Genomic DNA, 25,873 nt, shown 5'->3' on the forward strand with positions numbered 1-25,873 from the left:
TGTTAAAGATAAGGCATTTAATTACTGCATAACTAAACACAGAAAATGAAAAAAATAAACTAATAAAAAGTCTATTTCTTATTGACAAATTGATTAAATTTTCTCAATTAGTGGTCTCTGAAAATTTATAAAATCCTTCACGAACAATAAAATATAGGATAAGTAATATATTACTGCCATCTACAGGAGCAATGACAAACTAATCGAAGCGAATCCATCTAGTGGCCGACGCCCGCAAACATTTTTGTTGAGTGCTTGACTTGCGTATCTATAACTAATTTATGTGTATTATCTATGAATCGAACGTTAACTGTCTAATTATAGCAGAGATTGGATCTTCGTGAAAATTGCAACAAAGGTGAATAGTGTCGACTATTTTACTGTCCTGACTTTTTAAGCCTACCCTAGTTAATACAAAACACAAACACATTTTTATAAAACAGAGTCTGCAGACAAGGAAACACATATTGGTATGTAATGAGGGGCACATTGAGGACGGCAAGAATAATAAAGTAAACGGGTCTGCGGTCTCTTGACGTAAAGGTTTCAAAAATGGCGCTGACCACTTAACAAGTTTGATAGAATCAAAATACCCCTAAAAGAAACTGATTTGACTTTTTTTTTATTGCTTAGATAGGTGGACGAGCTCCCGGCCCAGCTGATGTTAAGTGCTTACCGGAGCACATAGACATCTACAACGTAAATGCCGCCCCTCATATTGAGATATGAGTTCTAAGGTCTCAGTATAGTTACAACGGCTGCTCCACCCTTCAAACCGAAACGCATTAGTGCTGCACGGCAGAAATAGGCAGGGTGGTGGTACTTACCCGTGCGGACTCACATGAGGTCCTACCACCAATAATTACGCAAATTATAATTTTGCGGGTTTGATTTTTATTACACGATTTTATTCCTTTACCGTGGAAGTCAATTAGACGAACGGACATAAAATTTTCATTGGAATAGGTAAGATGGTTAAGCCTTGTTTTATACCTGAAATCCTCTTAATTCGGCCTGAAAACGCATATATATTTAGCTCTTGTGAAACTATAGTTAACAATAGAGTACGACAAATTAAACCTTAGTCTTAGGTAGCCATGGAAATTATACAGTAATCGAAAACTATAAAAATGTAATATGAAAGTAAACAGTGTGAGTGATAAAAAAAATGCAAACAAATTGCATTATGTTTGTAGGTACAATGAAAGGTCATTTTTTTTATAACGCGTCACTCAAAGCACTTGCATGAGTCAACATAACTGGATAATAAAGCGGACAATCTAATCGCGGAGCCAAAACGGTTTGTACGTTTCTCTCACACCCATATTGGATTTTCGAACACAATGTAATACAAAAAAAAAAAGAAATACAAAACCAAATCTAATTTCAAAAGCTGACTAATCCGTTTCAATCGGTTCAGTTTGAATGCATCATTACTGTTGTCTACTGAAGCATGGATGAATGTCGACCTTGAAAATTTACGCTAATTTAAAATTTGTATGTACATTTGTGAACTCCCAATCACAATCGAGACTTAGTTCATAAATAGTAAATATATTTAGAGTATTAGATGCTTATGTCAGGTATCCCGTGATTACTATTATCACAATCGTTTTGAAAGTTATTTAATTCACGTATCCAATTGGATTATCGGCTTAAAATGCCACTGAAACCAAAGCATCTTTGTTTCCTTTTTTTACCCGTAAATACAATAATGTGAATACGAATTACGTGATCGAAGTCTATGGCTATGACCATTTAATTATGTTTGTTCACTAATTAATAAGTATTTTAAATTAGTATGTTAATTATTATTAATAGACTAAATGAACACAACCAAATTAGTTATTTGTGCCGTATTTACAACTGCGATAACAGAGACCTTGGGGAAAAATGTGGGTTCGCCGCGTGTGAACCTATTGGTCTGGTTTCAAAATAATTGCGTGCTGAATTATTTAGTGGCAACTTAAAGAGGTACTAGGTAGAATTCATGATTCTAATTACTTTAACAATGTAAAAACGCACAGACGAGCTTACCTAGTTTTTAAATGTTTATTCTCGAATAAGTTCCAGAATTTAATTTTCATTTTAGGCCTATGTGTTTATATATTGACAAATATAAAATGACAATTATACATATAAAATACAAATAAAATAAGAACAGGAGTCTCGGGTAATTTAGAACTACAAGACCATGTACTTATTGGACTAGATTTCGGCAAAGAATAAGCAATAATTACTAACTTTAAATAATTGTTATTTATACAAGGGGACCCAATGCTTCGAATTAAAATAAAATGTTTCTAAATTAAACGCTACATTGTCTTTTTTTGACCTAGTAGCTCTAGGTCAGTTGCTTCGTGAATATATCTGCTACCGGATCGGAACCGCGACCCGCTGATAAGATCCGGCGAGAAACTCAGCAGGTCGAGTACGATGAGTACGGCTACCAAGGTCCATAACCCTGCTCCTGGTGCTAGAGTTGCAGGTGTCTAATAATGGTGTTAATGGATCAGAGTTATCCGTAAGGACATGTCTAGAGCGTCGACACTGGCTTGTCCGTGAACCTTAGTCGGGGAGTAATCAGCGGCGGCAACAATGCTACACACCGTCTATGAATAATCTTTTCTTTACACTACTCCCACTAATTGGGGCTGCCATAAAGTTTTGGACCTTGTTGTGATTTGGTTAAATTCGTCTTTTAGTTGAGTTTTAAGGCTGGATATCGAACTCGAGAAACATTACTTTTTTTTTTCTATAAAATAAAATGTTCTTCTTCACAACGACACTATTGGTAATTTTAATCGAATACGAATGCTGACTACGGTCATGTAATAATAATATTTAAAGTTCATAGTTAGGGGACAAATAGAATTTTTTGAAACGTGCTTGCTTATGGATCTCGATGAATAAAACCGAAAGTAAATCCGAAAAATGAGTGCAACTGAATTTGGATTTTCGTAAAAACCACGTAAGTCCATTGGTTAATCTCGCTTCGAGGTTGACTGACCAACCGTTAAGTTACAAAAAGCGACCTTGATTTAGTTATACCAGTCCCACAGACGTTCTTTATCGAAACAATGGCTTCATTTTACGGCACCCGAACTAGGTAAAAGGTGTGAAGTCGGCACGATATGTTCAATGCACTTGCGAATAAGAGCAGTCTATAGTGGAGAATATAGAGTCTATCGAGAAATTTGTTGTTCAGGGTAGGGTCAATGGTAAGAGATCTCGTGGACGAATCCCCATGCGTTAGACTGATCAGGTGAAAGACCTTACTGAGGCCCGGCGTACACACTTAACGAGTGTGTGCGCTGGGCCTCGGTTTGCAAACTATGGAAAACATCTGTCATGGATTTAATAAGCAAGAATTCCACATGACCACGACTGCTCTGCCAAGAGCAACCGATTATGATGATGATGATGATAGTGGAGAAGGTGTTGCATAACACGAATAGGTTGTCAGTGTTCACGATGGCGTTATAAAATCACGATTGACAGTGATTTTTGTACTGCACGCAATGGAAGGCGCTTAAAAACATCAGCTGTTGTGTCGGGCAGTGACCTCGAGTACCGCGGGGGGAGGGGTCGTCTTAGAACTGCTTTTAGTATACCTAGTTTGCGATTTCGTGAAATATAACATAATCCTACTAATATTATAAACGTGAAAGTTTGTGTAAGAATATATGGATGTATTTTGTTACTCTTTCACACAAACACTGCTTAACAGATTTTAATGAAGCTTTACAATAATATAGCTTACACAGCAGAATAGCACATAGCCAATAATTTCTAAAGATATGAATGTGTGAATTACAAACATATAAATCAAGTATCAAATAAGTAGGAACAAAATTGCCATCTGCGACTTATGTTTTTGTGCGCCACAAAAACTGTTTTTAGTTACATGTACAATGTTTAGTGGGAATGTGTATCTTAAATAGTCCTACAAAAAGCCCGTAACAGTATATATGTATCTGTTATGTGTAAATTACAGTTCTCGAAGCGAAGCGAAGGCGGGTCGCTAGTTACAGATATTGTAATCAGATATAAAAGTATTTGTAAATATTCGACAAATTTATCCTGTGATAATTATCATTGCTCACAAAAAAAATAATGCTATCGGCAAGGAACACAATACTCGCAATACGTGACGCTGTGACTGACTATTGACACGGGACTTTGTTTTTAGTTTTAAAATATAAAAGCATCTAAGTTTGACCTCCCGATTTACTAGTACCGAATGAGTACTATTTACAGTATAAACGACGAAATAATTGAGAGCTCGCATGGATAGGCACCGCCAAACTGACTAATTATACCGCGAAGCAAGGCTTTCCCAACCCATAATACTACAGAAATTAGAAGAACCTTATTTACTCTTATCTTTATATATATATTTCTTCTGTGCGTGCGTTTGTCACTGAATTCCTCCTAAACGGCTGGACAGATTTTAATGAATTTTTTTGTGTACCTTCAGATGGATTCGAGAATGGTTTAGATTTACAAATCAGCCCGGCAGATGGCGCTGCAGTCGCTATCTAGGTTATTTATCTTTCCTAAAAATAATTTATTTAGCAAAACAAAGTTTACCGGGCCAACTATTATTATATAAAACAGTTTTTCATTTATACTCACGATAGATTGAGGGAGCATTTATGAGACACACGGTACAAATTATTTTGACCTACATCACAATAAGATCGATAAATTTACTATAATACTGATCTAATTGTTATAGCGTTTTACGTTGGTCATACTCGGCGAATTGCCTCTAATTTTGGTAAAACCCCCATCACTAATCGCCACGTGGGACGTTAAAGTCAATTGGCGTCCGACTCAATTGGTTAATCACACAATGAGTTCAACTCGTATAGTTGATCAACAGGAGTACCCTGGGAATTTCATTGATTCCATTCTCTGTTTTTCTATCGCACAATCCGCCACCGAAGTTTATGCAAAGCTCTCAACGGTAATTTGTTTTCAAATGTAATTGACGAATCATTTTCAGATTAAGAAATTAGGCGCCAAAAATTATATAGTTAGCTTGAAATTCAGTTAAATCAAACGTAATCTTGAGGTAGTCTATATTGAGTTGGCACTTTTTAAGGTTAATTGAGCTTAGAAAATAAACTGTCTAGTAAACTGTCTCTATAATTTTATTTTTATTTTTTATTTTTATTGCTTAGATGGGTGGACGAGCTCACAACGTAAATGCGCCACCCATCTTAAGATACAAGGTCTAAGGTCTCGAGTATAGTTACAACGGCTGCCCCACCCTTCAAACCGAAACGCATTACTGCTTCACGGCAGAAATAGGGAGGGTGGTGGTACCTACCCGTGCGAGCTCACAAGAGGTCCTACCACCAGTAAATTAAATGATGAATGATGATGTAAATGGTAATGATTTCATTGATATGTACCATATCTACAACTTTTCATTTTAATCAGCCAACCGCAACCGCAGAGAAATCTAGTAATCAAGTATATAAAAAAATATTTATGTCTGAAACACATCGTCTGCGACACTTTGACTTTCATCAATTATATGTGTGATATAGAAGTCCCAGCACGGTTTTAATGGAATTAATAATCTCTTTAAGTAATTAATTAAATACATCGTCTATGTTTATTTTGCGCGAACGAACCCATTTTTTACGAATTAAATTCCCGAACGTAAATAATACATTACACTCACGGTCACGCTGACGTTATTGAAGTTTTAACATATATTATGATATTGCAAAATTAAATTATATTAATACTTGCGAGAAAGAGAGAGACTACTAATGTTAATGTTCTAAGTCTAACTATATTCAGAGAAGTCTCTGAAGATAGACCAAACTTTTGAATATATTATCAAATAATAGTAATATATGTTACAATATTAAATTACTTACATACACACACAATAAATTTTGCAATGGAATGGTCTGACCGAATATCTTATTAAAAAATTTGCTTAGCCCCTCAACTTTATTAAATTGTGTTTCCGCTAAATAAAGCTAGCTTTAATTGGTTCTTTGTTTACAAATTTACTTGCGAACTCAATGTCTAATCGTTGTAAGATGTTGTCAGATCATGTAGATGATACAATGCACGCAATCATAATGCTCTTTGATTTGATTAGACCTTTAAAGACGGTATTAAATCGATACAATCCGGAATGCAGGTTGCTCTTTTTGTAATATTTAAATCACACACAAACTTGAATATTTAGAATTCTTTGACTAGATTTGACTAGTTTCCGATTATTTACCAAGGGGTAAAAATGAACAACTAAGGAAAATGTTAATACTAATTGATCTGCATTATTGAACAGTAGCTGGCCGGTCCTGTGACCTTGAAAATTGGCCGATATACCTAACGCGGGGAGTTCTTATTAATGTTTTATCGTTATGGAACTGTGGCGGCTACTTATGATACAGCACAAGATATTTGGCAGATGCCTGAATCTCGCTTAGGAGATTTTCAAGAAAAATCTATACTAATATATAAATCTACAGTGGTTTTACGGATGTTCCGTTACAATTACTGAACCATGCATCCGATTGACTTTGAATTTGGTATCCATGTAGAAAATACATGTACTTAATGGATAGGCTAATATTTACATGAGTGTTGGACTCCCTACACCAGTTGCGGAGGCGTTAATGATGAGAATCTTTGTGGGAGTGAGAAATAATAATGTTAATTTTAAATGCCCAGCGAAGCAGACGGGTACAGCTAGTCTGGATATATACATGTTCCTAACAACATCATTCGGACCGTCGGTCTACCGAGCAATATCACCCGCTCGGTGGAAGATCTTCCCTTTGTCGTATACATCCACAGAACTGTTAGAGCTTGGATGTCTATGATTTTAACCGTTCAAATTGAACATTACCGAATGAAAATTATTTTTCTGTATTATAGAGATGATTTTGCTGCGATTTTCGTTCTCAATTTTGGATTGAAATTTGGCGAAAATTATGAGCAGAGATATTCCAGCCATATAAAATGATGTTTGGGAAAACATCCTCTGTACCCTGTGTCTAGTTAAATGCTGTTGAAACATTGTTGATTAAATAAATAAATAAATAAAATAAATTCCATTTGAGCGGGTTTTTTTCCTCGACAGACGATCGTTTGAATATTGTTTGGAATTACATGTGCAAATTTAAAGAGGCCTATCGGATACTTTTTAAGGGCTGGACCATAGTCCAGGCTTTCTAAAGTAAAGCCGAGTTTTGATTCTGGTAGGGGGTATTTATTACAATATATTGCGCTTTTCGGCTATGACTACACTGGTGCTAATTTTTATATTCGACTCAAGCGATAGGGCAACGCAAAGCCACCGTCGAAGATGTCTTGTCGGTTCTCCCGGAACCACTTAAGCTACTTTTAGACTCTTCAAGCACCGGTCACCGTCCTCATCGAACTCGTGGATTATATTGAATAGTTCGGCAGTAAAGTAACCCACTGAGTTTCTCTTCGGATCTTGTCAGTGGGCCGCGATCCGGTGCTCTCGCTAGGGCCAGTGTTATTAAATGATCTCAGATCAAGCCCGAGAGCTCACCTACCCGTCCGCGTGTAGATGGAATAGTCCCTTAGGCTACAAACGAGTAGGTAGGGGGAAAAACCGGATGATACCGGTAAAAATCCTTATACGTTTACGGAACTCTCAGGTAAATAATTGACGTAATTAATTGAGACCAGGTTTCTATTGTTTTTTTTTAATACACTCTTTAGCTTAGCTTTAGTTTAGCTGTATTAGCTCGTTCTGTACATATATGATTGAATTATAGAAATCCGTCTATCGAATATGACTGAATCCGACCGAGAATCCAATCCGGAGACCGTGGTGCAGTTTTATAAATACCCTTGTGCCCGATACGATATTTTGCTTATGATACTTGTATATTTCTTTGTTTGTTATTGTTGGTCAGTTTATTTGGAACAAGGTGAGAATGCGTCTATTTCAAATACTTCCGTAATACACAGATGATAGATATTCATTGTTTATTCATTTTAACTCTAACCTATTCCTATTGTAAATTTTACTGGTGGTAGGCTATCTTGCAATCCCGTAATTGTAGGTACTACCGCCCTATTGTTTCCGCGAATCAGAAATGCGTTTGGGATTGTCATTATACTACATAATTGAGCCTCTTATTTCACGGTGGAGCGACTTCGGTAACGACCAAACACTAGGTTGCTCGTAAGCCTCTTCAAGTAACCATGCAATAAGTAAATAAAACTCACCTATATCCGTACACCCATTCAAGTTTGAGCTTGTTTTGCGGTGGGGGCGCGACCTTCGCAGGGTCCAAGCCGTCTTGGTCACTGGGCCCGTGTAGGACAACTGGCCTTCCGCGGAGGTACATCCTCATTGTACCGTCTTCTTCATTGTACTGGCATGTGTGGGTGCTGCAAGAGGATTAATTGATAGAATTTATTTTATAATTTATGTATTTTTGGTTTTCATTAATGGTTATAATTAATGAATAATTTAATGATGTCGTCGTTGCCTTAAGGATGCGAGAATGGAAGGGTAAGAGGCCAGGTGCATTCCCATCGAGCGATAGTGCCGGTGTTGGAACTCCGCAGGTATTAATTTGAATACGTACTTAACACATGTTCACGAATGAACACCACGGTGAAGGAATAACATCGTGTAGTAAAATCAAAACCCGCAAAATTATAATTTGCGTAATTACTGGTGGTGAGGCGTTTTGTGATCTGCACGGGTAGGTACCACAACCCCGTCTATTTCTGCCGCGAAGTCATAATGCGTTCCGGTTTAAAGGGTCCTCACCTGATAGAATGAGTGATGGCATTCAAATTGTTGATGCCTATAGGCTCCGATGACCACTTAACACTAGGGGGGCCGTGAGTTCGTTCACCCGTCTAGGAAATAAAAAAAAAAATTGACTAATTGGTGAACTCTTACAGATTTTACCATTCGGCTTATTTCTGCCGCAAAGTAGTCTTCCCTTCGAAGAAACCCGATGTACTTACAAATAAGACTTCGATCTGATTTCACGTGAAATAAATAAATAAAATTAATCCGTGCAACCTCAGTATGCTCTACCACCGGCAACTCGCGGATAAAAATACTAAATGATTACCAAACACAATATTTGTCATAATATTCATATATTATCACTAAACTTACAAACTGTTTAAGTTAAATATCTATTGTATTCTTATAAACATATTAATCTGTTAAAAATGTTATATCTCAAATGCGCATGCACGTTCAACCTGTTATTACTATTAGTAAAACAAATCTAATATTTATATTAATGTTAGCAATTAACTTCTGTTGTTAGAATTAAAAAATAAAACAACATTGGCGTCAATACATTCGAAAACTCCGCAAAAACCGCCCAAGCAACTTACATAGAGGTAAACGACATTGTAACTCTTTGGTATATTGTTTATTACACAAGTATAACCGCAACCGACAAACCGGCCGGACTCTAAGCCACCAAAACCACGATTAAACTGAAAACCATCTAAAAAAAAAAAAACAAATGAAAACTCATTACTGCTAATTACGTACGTTCGCGCGATCGATAAAATTTATACAACACAAAAACGTTTTTATTTCTGGGCAACATTTTACCTGTCGTCCATTTTGTATTATATAATAGTGGTTTTTTTTTTTTGTGAAACCGGTTCGAGCGCTGATATCACTCAATGCACGTGTACAGCCGCTGCCAAGGAATATCTTAAACTGCCTGCGCGCTATTGAGGACAAATCCGACACCAGTCTTCTCTCAGTTGTTAACAGTATATTTCTTTTGTGCATTATACATTGCTTGTTCAAAATTATATTCAAGCTCGTAGTAATAATAATGTATGGGTATCACTCGTATTTATTGTATGTCGAAGAGCTATGTTTTTCGAAATCCAAAACTACATTAAAGACGAATAATATACTAGGTATGAGCGTTAGGATTTTAATAAACTACCAAAGAAATTAAGAGACCTAGACGATTTTTAATTTAAGAAAAAACTAAAAGATATTTTTATTAGTGAAAATTATTAAACAAAAATGATTTTCTTAGGGACGACATCAAAAATATATGGATTTTTTTATTATATTTTTTTAATTATTATTTGAATTATGATGAATAAACGGTAAATTATATAATATCATAATATCTTGCACTGCACTAAAATTCGCATGTCAAATAATGACAAAGCATACACGCTGCTTTTAACTTCTGTAATAACTCATTTTCACTATGCTTAGCGAATAAATAATTTGTTTCTTTCTTTCTTATGTCGAAGACCTTATGTCTAAATATGTCCTACTTCAAACGAGGCTTGTGGAGAGTATTAAACGGTGGACAGCGGCTTGGCTCTGCCGCTGGTATGCTCGTCTGCAAACAAGTTATTGTGAATGCTGACACCAACCTTGAAACACGAGGTTTTTAGTCTCTTAAAGAAAAGGGGCCTCAACTCTTCATATAGGAGCAGCAGGAAGCCCATGGCTAAAAGTGGCATTGCTACAATAAAGCAATACCACAATGCGCGTAAGCTACGTCAAATGAATTACAGCACGCAATGTATGTTTTCCCTGATAATTGTATAGAGAACTAAAACATTGTGATATCTCGGTAAAGGTCGTTCAGAAAGGTAATATTGTATGTGTCATGAGTCATCGTTCATCGTGACAGCTGACGTAAAAAGTAAACTGCATGCATGAAAACGTTATCAAAGTACGGACAAAAAGTTTTAAAAGTTAGTATAATTAAAAGTTACAAAATATTTCGCATCTAGATACAATGCGTAGATAGATCTTCTCGCGTTATAATGTTAATCATGATATTACGTACGAGTCACACCCTCTCGTCTGCCGTAAAACCTCACGTGTTCTGTTTTGAAGGCTACTAGAACCATTACGAATCCTCAAGTTCTTCGGGCACATCACTCGTAATGAGGACTCCATTGAGCGGTTGGTGGTGCAAGGGAAAGTCGAGGGCAAAAGATCTCGCGGACGATATCTAACACGATGGACCGACCTCATAAAATCTGTGACTCACTTCAACATGAATGATTGCTCTCACTCTGCGAAACACCGTGCCACATGGCGTCGCATCGCGAGAGCATCGGTATCGAAGGATTCGACTGATGCATGACCACGACCACTCTATCAAGAGTGTACGAATAGGAAGTAAGAACCATTATTTCTATTAAATCATGTCTTACGAGTGTTTCCTTCGGTAAACGTGAGTCATAGACAATTAAAACTATTTTTACGGTTTATTGATTTCCTTATGTTATTCCCACCGTTTCCTATACTTTACGGTTTTCGTTAAAAACCGGTTAGACCGTTTTAACTGATCATGGCTTCGTATTGTCTGATAAGATCAAGCTTGTCCGTTTATGTATGTAGGACAGACAAATAAATACGCGTTAACCTCAAGATTTATTTTAATTAAGTAGATTTATTTTTCAATGTTTATTACAAGATTTATTTATTATTTAGATTTTTAATTTTTATTTACTTTTTATTTTTATTTATTATTTAGATTTATTTATTATTTATTACAAAATTTATTTTTCTTCTTTGTCGTTCCCTCATTACTGAGGATCGCGAACATACGTATGCAAGTATTTCCATGAAGGTCCGTCCGCTGCGAGGTGGACCACCTGTTGGATATTGCCTCCAACTCTTCTCTTTATAGTATCTGAGCATATTGTTTGTGCCTTTGGTTTGTTTCCCTTCTACCTGACCAAGAACGAGAAGCTTTGCCAGACTATTCCTTGGATATAACATGATATTTCCAAAAAAGTTGAGTGTTTGATCTTGGCAAAAAGTGGAGGGCCACCTTGTGACGTGGAGTTCTTGAAAGTTTGATTCATTGGTCCTCATGGCACACCATGGTATATGTTCTTAATTATATAAAATAATAAAATATTGTAATCACATCGAACATTTTCAATATTCAAATCAATATGTACTGTAGTCGAACTGTATTACTCACAGAAATAAATCAAGATCTTGATATTATTTCTGTGGTATTACTACTATAGTACAGTTAGAATTTCGTAAAAATTAATTATATTATGTATTCTTAGCTAAATTATTAAAGTAACGTAAATATATTATATATAGGTAGGTAGGTATATAATATAGATTAGCGTTGTTGTTATGTTTCAAGTGTAATATAAAATGCGTTACTAAAATGTAGATTTTCGAACATGATAATTTTTTTTAATTCAATCTTACCAAATGCATAATACTTACTAATGAGCTCTGTTTAATTATTGTTCCGTCTATTTCTTAGAGGTGGCCAAGAAAATGAATAAATGCGTTAATTTCTTCAAATACTCATTATATTATTTTTAATTATTTTACAAATATAGAATTGACATGCGCGTCCATCTTTTTTCTACGTGTAATAATTTTTAAAAATTTTGACCTTTGGTGCCACTATTGAGTTTCCTGTTTTGTGATTGGTTCGTGCGATATGACGTCATCGTTGGCCAATCACAGCCATCAATGTATGACGCGACGTTGATTCGTTAACAATTATAATACTATTTTATATTTACGTAAGCCATTAAAATTTTAACGCATAATATTTTTTCGAATTATACAGACTCACTTGCAAATAAGGTAGTCAAAGTTATTTGTCAAGTTTTTTGAACCCGACATAGCGCAGGCCGCGCCATCCATTCTCTCCACCATCCCACACGGAAATCTTGAAAAAATCTTTAATTAATTTTCCTATTGTATTGGCTCGTCTTGATTTGTATTTATCGATTATGTTTTTGTAGATGGATGTTTAGTTAATCTCGGATTCTGATGTTCGCATTCGCTCTTACTTGTCCGACTCATTTCCATTGTATTTCAATCACATTTCATTACAATTTCAGACAATTTCTTTGATTAAGTTGTTATCAATTACCCGATTAAGATCCAAGGCTCTTGGCTACCCTAAACGGGGTTTTTGAGTGTATATCTACTTTTTTGGAAGGCTCTGAATTCACAGCCGTCTTTTGAAATTTAACTTAAACATGACATTAGCTTTGTCTCAGTAGCGGGAACGAGATATTTTTTTCTGGGAAATAATTACAAACATAGTGAAAAACAAAATTCGAATCGATAAAGAAATTATTGAAATTGAAAGTTGATTTCCATATTTTCTAATATAAAAAAATCTTTTAGAATTTAAAATTTTTTGTCAGCCATACATATTATTTTTGTACTGTGACGTAGACAGAAACTTAAAAAGCAAATGTGTAGATAATAATTTATCTATATGACGGTTTCGCTTGTTTCACATCGCTTCGCTGATGGTGGACGATGATTGTCATAAATGGTCGTACACTCATTCATTATCTTTACATGAAATAATTGCGTGGTTATTATGTACAGCTTTATAAACGTTACGGTCTTCGGTTGAATTTTTGACGGAAAGACACGAGCCATTAACAATTGCACCTAAATAAATATAGAATAGTTAAAGAATATTAATCAGGTATATTTATTTTTTGTCACTCTTTTCGGTCTAGAATAGTCATCCCAAACGTAAATAAAGCGTAAATAAAGATAAAGAGATAAAGCAGCACGACACGATAACCCTCTCATCGTGGCCGCCGGTAACTACATTCCCGATCCTGCGGACAGCATGGAAAACAGTCGACGTCGCCCAAAACACGTCATTGCGGATCCTCCCGATCCACTAACGGTGCTTTTAGGTACCTCAAGCACCGGCCATCGTTCTTGTCGAACCCGTCGCTTGCGACGAAAGGCTCGATGAGTAAATTAATCCACAGACACAGCCTACTGAGTTTTTCGCCGGATTTTCTCAGTAAGTTGTGATTCCTATCCGGTGGTAGATTCTGCGAAGCACTGCTCTTGCTAGGGCTAGTGTTAGCAAATTCTCTCAGGTTAAGCCCGTGAGCTTACCTACCTGTCCGCGCGAAGCTGGAATAGCCTCTTAGGCTTCCAGCGTATAGGTAGGGGAAATCTAAAGATAAAGCGTATCGTGGGTTCACACGGGACGTGAACAAGAACCTGCCGGTTTGTTGAGATTTGGGCCTCATGTCTCAAAGCGGGTGCCGACATTTACATTCTGTAGTCTTCATGCTCTGCTAATTACTTGATAACAGATGTGCCAGGAGTTAATCTGTATGTACTAGAAAATCTAGTACAAAGAACGGTAGTGACTCCGAGCGGGAGCCGAACCCAGACTGTGGTGCAGTAGCCTTGTCACTAACTACAGAATCAACTAGGCGATTTCGTACTTTTAAAAATATATTAAATATTTTATAATTTTTTTCGTTTATTCATTCAATACGCGAAAACTATTGCAGCGACATATTGAAATTTCCTACATAAAAGCTCATACTTCAAGACACCAATTCAAATCATCCACTAAAGCCTTATTCGACCAACATAAGATGAGCTCTCACTTTGACTATTCATATCATTTACTATATCCATCCTGAGATCGACGCAGTATTAAACACAAAATAAACTAAAGCTTAGTCTAGCATTTTCATCAAACACGATAAAACCTAGTCTAGACTGTATAGACTTACAATCCAACACGACCTTCTATGGCAATTGAATGTTGTCGCAATTTAACGATGCTTAATACGAAAATAGCACCTTAGTGTTCATTGTACGTGGACTGATGTCATATCACTGATTGCAGTCGGTAGAGGCGTATCATATCAATAAAACGCGTTATTGTTCAGCGTATGAGATAACGGTGGTTAGCTACTTTATCTATTGATCGTAGAGTAACTTGAATATGGAAATAGCGTGTTATTTAGATGGCCGTGAACGATAGATGCTGTTCATTCGTAAGGGTTTTTTTTATTGCTTAGATGGGTAGACGAGCTCACAGCCCACCTCGTGTTAAGTGGTTACTGGAGCCCATAGACATCTACAACGCAAATGCGCCACCCACCTTGAGATAAGTTCTAAGGTCTCAATTATACGGGCATTAGTATTAATTTCCCGAAAGACGTTTCTCCTGTGATTTTAAATTGACACCTCCAAATTTCGTGGCTACACTAAAATTAACTGTTGTATTTCTAGAAACATACAAATATATAACAAAAAAAAATCCAAAGCCCCCAAAAACCCTTAATCTGTGTACGTGTATTAGGAAACCCATAACCGAAGCCAGTTAAGAAACCCGACACCAAGCTCAAAGACTTACCCGTGTTTCAAAATAGCTCCATTCTGTGTTGGCTTAGAATACAAGTTTAGCAACGACTTTGTCGTGAATCTAGGAGAGGACATAAATCAAATTAGGATTTGACGTAACGATAAGACATAGTACATAAGATTGTCCATTTAATACATTTATATTCCTTCTTATTTTTCGAATTATTGTGACAGAGTAAGAAGCGTTTTACTAAAATGCTACCATAAACATTTTAATTGTTTTTTTTATTGCCCTTGTAGGCAGACGAGCATACGGCCCACCTGATGGTGAGTGGTTACCGTCGTCCATGGACTTCAGCAATGCCAACGGCAAAGCTAAGCCGCTGCCTACCGTTCTAACACTTTGAACTAGTAAGAATTGTTATATTTATACTTATTCGTATAAAAACCGAACCCGAACACATTTAACCACTTGTTACTAGTGTTCTCAACAGTTGGAAATTAAAGATATAACAATTTTGAGTACCCATTGGTTTTTAAATTATATATATTTTTTTCTTTTCACAATTTTTTTTTATTACATAATAATTCAATATTTTTTTTTAAATAATCTGTGTTCTGGATTTGACCCGCGTAAAGACAATTATGGCGTAGTCCGGAAATTTGTTTAAAACAATAAAAGAGGTATCGTATTAAATGGACAGTTATCTAAACACTACAGAGCATCGCGTAGGTGCAGAAGTGTTTACAGTTAGCAGTTTTACATGGTGATTCAGAGATAACCTGCAAGATGAATGTATGGATTCTTAGTGAATAATTGACAGTTTTTTTTTTTTTGCTTAGATGGATGGACGACTCACAGCCCACCTGATGTTAAGTGGTTACTGGAACCCATAGACATCTACAACGTAAATGCGCCAACCACCTCGAGATATAAGTTCTAAGGTCTCAGTATAGTTACAACGGCTACCCCACCCTTCGAACCGAAACGCATTACTGCTTCACGGCGGAAATAGGCGGGGTGGTGGTACCTACCCGTGTGGACTCCCAAGAGGTCCTACCACCAGTGAAGTGAGTTTTATAACCGATAGATATACCGGGTATTGCAGTTCGAAACTAAGTTAAGATTATAACAGGCACTTTATAATGAGGTACTTATACCTATATTTACACATAACTTCCGTTACGTAGTTTCGATATTTTTTTGAGTTTGATACGTTAATTATTTTTAAAATCATATTATACAGAAATGAACTTTTATATTGAATTTGATATATCTATTCCTTGATTGGATCAAAGCACGAAGAAAATTACGTCCGAAGTCTACGTGATTTGACTTTCAGTCTAACTAGAAGAGTTTAAAACTGCCAATTATAATATCGAGGGGTGAAATGCTATTTGGTTTAAGCGACATTTCGTATGATATGCGAGCTTTAGCATCAACAATTCGATGTTTTTAATTGAACCTCCATTAAGTTTATCCCATTCTAATTAATTTTTTTTATTGCATAGATTTGTGGACCAGCTCACAGCCCATCTGGTGTTAAGTGGTTGCCTGAGTTCATAGACATCTACAAGGTAAACTCCGCCACTCACATTGAGATATAAGTTCTAAGGAGTCAGTAAAGTTACAACGGCTACCCTACCCTTCAAACCGAAACGCGTTACTGCTTCACGCCAGAAATAGGCAGGGATGTGGTACATATCCATGCGTATCGTACTATCGTAACAAAAAAACTTCTTCAGCTATTTACTGGTGGTAGGAGCTCTTGTGAGTCCGCACGGGTAGGTACCACGGCCCTACCTATTTCTGCCGTGAAGCAGTAATGCGTTTCAGGTTGAAGGGTAGGGCAGCCGTTGTAACTATACTGAGATCTTAGAACTTATATCTCAAGGTGAATGGCATATTTACGTTGTAAATGTCTATGGGCTCCAGTAACCACTTAACACCAGGTGGGCTGTGAGCTCGTCCACCCATCTAAGCAATAAATAAAAACTTTTTTTTTCAAAATTATAAGCTTTAAATGGCTCTACTATAACGTTGCAAAAATGTCGCTTAAGCCATATATCCTTTCACCCCTCGATATAAGTGTATTGAGGCGCTAAACTGACCTGCTGTTTGCGATGAGGCCTTGCGCGTTGAAATCCCCTGTGGAGCTCCAGCGTTTCGTGAGGTTCACGCCCGGAGACACGCTCTCCTTGCTCGAGGTCGAGTTGTTTCGGGATCTAGCCAACAACGACTACTTTTAACAATGACTACTCAAGCTGTGACGTGTTTGATGCATGAGGATTGTGAACGATCGAAACGGCCTTAAAAAATACTAGGTGCTTAAAATACTACTACTTAATACTACTACTACTACTACTTAAAATACTACTGTCGCGATTAGGGACATATCAACGATACATTTATATCGTCTTCTCGCATTAAAACTGTATAATCTCAAAACTTACTAATTTTACTGGAGTGTGTTTTAAAGGTTTAACATATAATATTTTTAATATTAATCATATTTGCAACATTTATTTGTTATTTTTACCAGTTACATTATCTGTCTTTTGAAGTAAGATAAAATTATGTATTAATTTTGTTAATAGCAGTCAAAACATAGGTAGACTAAAAAAAACTAAACTACGCTCTTTTGACAGTATTTATGAGACAAATACTGGTGATATTTTTGGAAATTGTACACTTTTAATGCTAAAAGGCGATATGAACAACACTGTATGTGAGACGTTCCATGACACCGAGGACGGATCGACATAGCGTGATATAGTCCGTCGGAAGATTCTGAAAACCCACAGAGGTCACGAACCTCAGCATTGAGGATTTACGACGCAAGGAGGAGGATATAAAAAACAGAAGAATACGGCGTGTCTGTATTTAGAATAAATATAGAAAGGGAGAGAAGACTAATGAAACATAAAGCACTTTTTAGGTTTATTGTCGTTCTGCCTATTTGTTTGACCACACACATCTATGGAACTACAGATCGGGTTTTCGTGAAGTCCTCACGGGTAGAAGCTAATTTGGAGCAGAACATAGCCTTCATTAGGTAGGCGTGAGCTATCGTTGCAAGACAAAGGTTACATGAAATGAATGTGAACGGTCGAATGACTACTTGAACGGTCGAAGATCACTTGAATATCTTATATAAGAACGGTCAATTATTATCGTTCTGTTTCGTCTTTTTGTATGTCTGTCTTTTCAGAAGTCAAAAAATGTACTGCGTCGCTGCTGGTCACGTACGCCCTCGTTCCATTTATTTTCGAATTATTTTCAAATGTCTGTCTTAGTCTGTCTATGTCTAGACATTATAGGTTTTATGTCCTGTCAAAGAGGTTGCACGCCACGACAGAATGAAAATCTCTAAATACAAATAAGGAAGTTAAAGATGAACTTTATAAAGGTATAAAAGGATTGAGGCAACATTAAAATACAATAGATCAAACAAATAGATCTATATAAATATAGCGTTATCGAATTAACAAAAAACAGAAATAAGATTAGAAATTACTAGCCGTACTCGCCCGCTTCGCTGGGCATTTAAAATGAACATTATTATTTATTGTCATTATTATTAGGGAGTCCAACACTCATATAAATATTAGCCTATACATTAAGTACAAGTATTTTCTACATGGATACCAAGTTTCAAGTCAATCGGATGCATGGTTCAGTAGTTATAACGCAACATCCGTAAAACCACTGTAGATTTATATATTAGTATAGATTAGTCGTATATTAACCCTTTGCCTGTAGGTCACCGGTGCCCTACATAGCGCACTGAAATAACTATATCGATTTCTGTTACTAAGGCGCCAGAATATCTAGTAGACTATGGGAAAAACGATTTCGAAGATACTGCGAATGAATCAATTTCTGAGAGACCTAAAAGACTGAAACATATAATACATTAAAAACACATTAAAAACCAAAGGTAAATCGTTAGGCGATCCAGGCGCTTAGTAACAGAAATCAGAATAATTACTTTAGAGCGCCGCGTAGGGCACAGGTGACCTACACGGTAGTCAAAGCGTTAAATGTTTCAAACACAGAAAAAGAAGATACTTGGTTAAAAAATTAAACAAAACTTTTGGAAACAAAATACGTGTTTGTATAAATTAAACACTAGCTCTATATACTGTGAGGATTTCAATAAACCTAAGTTTATTTATTTCACTTATTCGTAATGTAAATTGTGATTGGCTGCTACTAACTTTTGAAATTAGGAGTAGACGATATTGGCGAATTCAAACTATTTCTTGGGATAATTTATTACAATTTTTGATGACATTGAACATTCTCATTGAAAGTCAACTTTGAAGCGGTTCCAAGAAAAACCATATTCCTGGGAGGAACCGAAATAAACACAATCTGCTTATCTTTTCTATGTTAATATTAAACTTTTTTTTTTGTCAACAGAGAAATATGCATTAAATGGAAAATGTTTGGATCGAGCACCTTACATCCAAGCACTGTATTATTGTTTCTTATATCTTGGCTTATAGCATAAAATTTCCTGGACAGTTATCTTAAATCTATAAACAAGTAGAACTAGAATGTTCGAAAGAATTAGTAAATAATTTCAATGGCATCGATTTGTATTCCATCTATCAGGTTGGTTGAAGACCCAAAGAAAGAGAGAGATATATTTTCTAAGAAATGTATGCTTTAATGGTGTTCGATGATGGGTTGGATTGTCTGAAGGGAAAGGTTCAGCCCCACTAACTGATGACAATAAGTTACTGACACATATTGTGGCTAACAAAATAAATAATAGTATAAAAAAACTAACAAAATAGGCCTTTATAGAAAATCCAACTAAAAAAATAGAAAATAAATTTTAATAAATTTGAATTAAAAATATTTAAAAAAAAAATGATTTTATTGTAAAAAAGCGTGGGGTGCTTTTCAGGATATTATCAAAATAACCCTTTTACTCATATCTGTTAATAAAATATTTATAACTACTGATGTAAAAAAGTTTACAATAAAACTTTTTTTACAATAAAATCATTTTTTCTTACACTATTTTTAATTCAAATTGATTCAAAATCTATTTTCTTTATTTTTTAGTTGGATTTTCTATAAAAGCGTATTTTGTTAGTTTTTTAAATTATTATTTCATTTTTGAGTTGAATTTCAATTTTTTTAAATATTTTTTTTCAATTTTATATTAAAATATTGAATTGTCATTGGTCCTTAATAAGTATACCAAATTTCGAGTAAATCCGACGTTTTGAAGGGAGTCAAAATCATGTTCAAAGATTCCGTTACAAACATACATACATACGTCTGAAGCTAATAAAAGCGTATTAATGATGGAAATGCAAGTTTGATCCAGTTTCAGACCGCTTCAAGGAAATTACTTAGGGTGCTTTTCAGTTATTACCTGTATGGTTGTGATGCGTGTGGTACGTGGAGTGGTGCAGGCGTGGCGCGTGGTGAGGGCGAGGGTGCCGGTGAGAGGGATGACGAAGACGCCGGCGAGTCTGACTGCAGAGAGCCCGTCGATTGGTGTTGTGGACCACGTCTGCGGGAGAAAATTGCGTGGCATTACTGTTCTGTTGAATTTATTAAGAAATTGCTCCAACAATCGGCAGGTCCAGTCAGGCAAGTCGGCAATCCACGGTGAAGGAGTAACATCGTGTAATAAAAATCAAAACCGCCAAGTTATAATTTGCGTAATTACTGGTGGTAGGACCTCTTGTGAGTCCGCACGAGTGGGTGCCACCACCCCGTCTATTTCTGCCGTGAAGCAGTATTGCCATTCGGTTTGAAAGGCAGCCGTTATAACTATACTAAGACCTTAGAACTTATATCTCAAGATGAGTGGTGCATTTACGTGGTAGATGTCTATGGGCTCCCGCAACCACTTAACAGCAGGTGGGCTGTGAGCTCGTTTACCCATTTAAGCAATAAAAACAAACAATTATACATAATATTTCGTGTATAACTATTGTCTTCTACAAAATAGTAATGAGCAATTGACAAATGCCGTTCAAGAAATCAATTTCATTGTTATGAAAATTTATGTGCAATTTTAAAAGCGTTAACTATCCTTTGTGAGTTATTTATTATAAGGATGTAGATAAAGTATTTCTTAATCCATAGATCGTACATATACGCATATTATTTATCCTTAATTTAATACTATGTCTTAATCAGAGCGTGACCGGAGAAATACACGACCATTTTTTCGACAGATCAATTAAAAAAAACGGCTTTTCTACTAATGTCTATGCATGGTTTTTTGTGGCCTTAAGCCTTCGTCAAACAGAACGCGTACTTAGCGCCGCGTACTTAACGTCGCGCTCTTTTCATGTCACACAAATTGACTAGATGAGCCCAACGCTCCTTGACGCAACGCATTCGCCAAATCATAGTGCCTTTCGATAGCAGTGTGAAAATTTAAAAGTATTAAGAAATCGAGCGATTCAGATGTGGCATTGTATAAGCATGGATATTTTCTAACTATTTATATAATTTTTTCGTATTATCTGGTATTTTAATACACATTCACTCCGACGCTAAAATAAAATTTGTAAAAAATTACAACGCTTGACGTCAAAGCGTCCTAACGCCGCGACAGAGCGCTGCATACTTATAGCGCTGGGGCTCTGTTTTTACGGTATGTTACCATAGTAGTACAACACATCTCGGCGTCCTAGCGCGGCGTTAGTTTAGCGCTCCGACGCGCGCTAATTACGCGTTCTGTTTGACGAAGCCTTTAAAGTATAATAACTTTTTAAAACGTTTATTGAAATAACTGTAATATTCGCGTTTTTTATAAAGTGCGTTAGAGTGAAACACAATTAAAAAGGTTCAAATTGAACAGTTTGAATCTTGGGTATTAACAAAAGATCATACAACTGCATGCTTCAATCGATCTATATCTATCTTTTGTTTCTCTATTATCTACCTTTGGGGCAACGAGGACGTGGAGGACCCATAACTGGAAGTCCTTTTAGCTGTCTCACGATACGTCGGTTGTCTTATCCGGAGTTCTCTTGTTGGTGTTCCTGATGATCCTGAAAATGAAGCAAAATATTTGATTGACATTCATTTATAATTTTATATACGATCGAACAACGATGATGTAATTGTTGGATTATCCGCAAAAGAAACCGATTTGTTGGCTAATGGAATGATTGTATTAAATTATTTCTGCCGTGAAGCAGTAATGCGTTTCGGTTTGAAGGGTGAGGCAGCCGTTGTAACTAAACTTGAGACCTTAGAACTTATATCTCAAGGTGGATGGCGCATTTACGTTGTATATGTCTATAGGCTCCAGTGACCACTTAACACCAGGTGGGCTGTGAACTCGTCCACCCATCGAATAAATAAATAAATAATTTTTTTTTTCTGTTTGGTATCACCCCTGTGGTAATATTCCGCCCGCGAGTCATTTATTTATAAGCCGTTATAAGATATAATTCGGGTTGTAAGGTCGCAGAGTTTACATTGGGATATCTGTGGATTCCTGTGACTTTGAGGTTGTCCTGGCCTAAGGGATAAGACGTCCGGTGCATTCGTGTTGAGCGTACCGCACGGGTAGATACCACCACCCTGCCTATTTCTGCCGTGAAGCAGTAATGCGTTTCGGTTTGAAGGGTGGGGCAGCCTTTGTAACTATACTTGAGACCTTAGAACTTACATCTCAAGGTGGGTAGCGCATTTACGTTGTAGATGTCTATGGGCTCCAGTAACCACTTAACACCCGGTGGGCTGTGAGCCCGTCTACCAACGTAAGCAATAAAAAAAAATGCAATTTAGATAGCCGTAAGCTTATCTACCAATCTAGTACAATAAAAAACCATTGTTATTAAATCATATTTGTTAGTATACGGCCATGCCCTACACACTGTCACAGACGGTGGTATTTTTTAAATGTTTGTTTTTGTTTTCATCTTAAAAGGTTAAGTTTATCGAATAGCATTAGGTAGTTGGATATTTAGCTTACTTAGGCCAATAATTAAATTAAGTTACAAAATAAAAGATGCTTAGTGTGTTTCGTAAATATATTGAAGCGACGTCAAAGAATCAACAATTGTTGTGAAAGAGATGGACATTCAATTAAATTTTTTACTACTAATTAAGCGGGTGATGTAATAAGCTCGTTCCTATTCGAGACGATTGCCATGTACTGTTTTGTCCAAATTTTTAATTGTGTGCATTTTCTAATTTTATTTGTTGTATCTTAATTCTGAGTTGACTACTGAGGCTGTTTGTTCCATAAGCATTTATTTTGTTTAGTTTAAAAATTCGAAAATAAAAGTATTCGGATAATATTTTTTTTATTTCTTTTCGTTATTCAATTATAGGACGTACGGCTCTCCAATTAGGCCTACGTCCCGCAGTAGACTGCTATAGGTTGATGATGATTATTCAAATACATATAGGATTTATTCTATCGTTTCTTACAGTGTATGTACATATTGTGTTCGACTGGTGAAAGGCTATTTGGTTTAAGCGACATTTTTCCAACTTTACAGGAGAGCCATGAGCCATTTAAAGTATCAAACTTGGAAAAAAATGACGACCAAAAAACTTCCTCAGCTATTTGATTGTGGTAAACTTAATTGGGTTCAATTAAAAACATCCACACAACTGGTTGTAGGATCGCTGTAAACTGGTAGGTGCTTGGAGACAGCAGATCTACCTTCAAAAAATTTAAGATATAATAAAAACACACTAATTAGCTAATCTGAGAGCCATCACGAACTGATTACATCAGCCAGCAAATTTCATTCGCAAACAAACCACGCTTTTCCAATAAAATCATGGGGTCATTACTGTTATTTAAATTCTATGGTATTCTAAGGTGTTTACGTTAGGCCTGGCACGGCTTTTTTTATGTTTGAGAGATTACTGGTGGCTCGGAGGCCTTTCCAGTTTTACCAAGGCAGGTGGGCGAGCAAGGGCTTAGTCAGGAGGCGTGGAATTTCCTAACAGCTACCCGAGCGCCTTCAAAAGAGACCTAACAATTCGAGAGTAGCTGCTTCGTGAATTAATCTACTACCGAATCGGAATCGTGACCCACTGAGAAGATCTGGTGAGAAACTCAGCGGACTGTTGTTTAGGTTAGGTTGCATGTCGAACTCTTTGCCGAGTTCGACGAGTTCGGTTACCGAGGTCCCTACTCCTAGTGTTGAAGCTAAAGGTGTCTAATGCAAGGTTATTGGATCTGGTGGATCCGTAAGGACGTGTCTAGGGCGTCGACGGTGACTGGCTCCTGCATGATCAGGATTCGTGGAGTAATGGCCACGGCTTGCCCCAAGTAATCAAGTAACAATCACAGATAAACTATTTTGTAAAATTAAGTAGAGCCATAATAACTGTTAACCTCTATTAACCGATCGTATCAAACAGTTGCTCACTACAAGAACATTTGTGTATTGTAATAAAGTAAATATTTTCTATGGTATGTACGGGCTACTGTTGCACTGAGCGACTTGTTCGTCGACTGCCAGTCACGTGTAATATTACTCAATACACAAAAGCGATGTATTTACAGTACGCAATGTTGACATAGTTGACACATTCGCGCAGTTTTGTGTACCGGACAACTTTGTGTGAAGTCCGTCATATGAATAATAACTAGTTTTTAATGTTTACACGATACGGTCGCAAGCCTCTGCGACGTTTACGTCATTATAATCGTAACAATAATCTATATATTAATACGTGAAGCAAAAACTTTGTACCCCCTTTTTACGAAAATTGCGCGGACGGAGGAGTATAAGATTTTTTCCACACTTATAGAGAATATAGAGAAGTGCACAATGCTACTTTCTTTTTTTAAAATAATGCATAAAAGATACATTAAATCAACAAAGAAAACATTACACACACTACATACCATGTATTTGACGCACACACGCATGCATACTATTTAATGTCAAACTTTTGTTCTTGACGTCTGTGGTCAAATTGAGAATAGATTAAATATTGTTTGTCTTTATTAATATATTTTTATAGTGTAGCCTTGGCGAAATTTGTGGTTATAGAAGTATAAAATACAATCATAATAGTGTCATCATCATCATTATCCTGCCCTTCTCCCAGTCACCTGGGGTCGGCGCAACATGTTTTCTCCTTCCATACTCTTCTATCACATACCACTTCTTCGCTCACTCCCCTCCTACCCATATCGTCTTTCACACAATCCATCCATTTCTTCTTAGGTCTACCTCTTCCTCTAAATCTAATGGTTATAGAAGTATAAAATACAATCATAATAGTGTACAAACTTACAATTCCAATTAATTATAGTCGAATTTCGACTACTGCGGGACCTCTAGTAAGTAATTAATACGTGAAGCAAAAACTTTGTACCCCCTTTTACGAAAATTGCGCGGACGGAGGAGTATGAAATTTCCCAAACTTATAGAGAATATAGAGAATAAGTGCAGAATGCTAATTTTTTTTAATTACGCACAATAAATACATTAAATCAATAAAAAAAAACATTACACACACCACCATCTATTTGACACAACACATACATATAAATACAATATTGCTTAGATGGGTGGACGAGCTCACAGCCCACCTGATGTTAAGTGGTTACTGCAGCCCATAGACATCTACAACGTAAATGCGCCACCCACCTTGAGATATAAGCTGTAAGGTCTCAGTATAGTTACAACGGCTGCCCCACCCTTCAAACCGAAACGCATTACTGCTTCACGGCAGAAATTGTTTATTGTCAATTGTGAAACTTTTGTTATTGTATAAAGACT

At 36.4% G+C, this 25,873-nt stretch overlaps 1 protein-coding gene and 1 long non-coding RNA gene across 7 annotated transcripts in view; one reads left to right on the forward strand and one right to left on the reverse strand.

Moving 5' to 3' along the window:
• The window catches only part of LOC101743885 (echinoderm microtubule-associated protein-like 2), a 103,664-nt gene that overhangs the window by 20,282 nt on the left and 57,509 nt on the right, over positions 1 to 25,873 (reverse strand). For 2 of the 6 annotated variants that reach the window (XM_004926768.5, XM_012690917.4), the window contains exons 4-8: positions 22,051 to 22,159; positions 20,521 to 20,661; positions 17,237 to 17,350; positions 15,177 to 15,245; positions 8,245 to 8,409 (exon numbers count right to left, since the gene is read on the reverse strand). In XM_004926768.5, coding sequence (XP_004926825.1) covers positions 8,245 to 8,409; positions 15,177 to 15,245; positions 17,237 to 17,350; positions 20,521 to 20,661; positions 22,051 to 22,159 — 598 coding nt within the window. Of the gene's footprint in view, positions 1 to 8,244; positions 8,410 to 9,384; positions 9,501 to 9,610; positions 9,744 to 15,176; positions 15,246 to 17,236; positions 17,351 to 20,520; positions 20,662 to 22,050; positions 22,160 to 25,873 lie in introns of those variants that run through there. The other 4 variants (XM_038017309.2, XM_038017308.2, XM_038017311.2 and 1 more) reach the window with 3 other exon arrangements.
• Positions 10,671 to 11,259, forward strand: LOC134200591 (uncharacterized). The gene is made up of 2 exons (XR_009975574.1): positions 10,671 to 10,734; positions 10,880 to 11,259. It is a non-coding gene; the product is annotated as an uncharacterized LOC134200591 (long non-coding RNA).

This window comes from Bombyx mori, chromosome 18 (assembly GCF_030269925.1).
Source record: "Bombyx mori chromosome 18, ASM3026992v2".
NCBI classification, from domain to species: domain Eukaryota; kingdom Metazoa; phylum Arthropoda; class Insecta; order Lepidoptera; family Bombycidae; genus Bombyx; species Bombyx mori.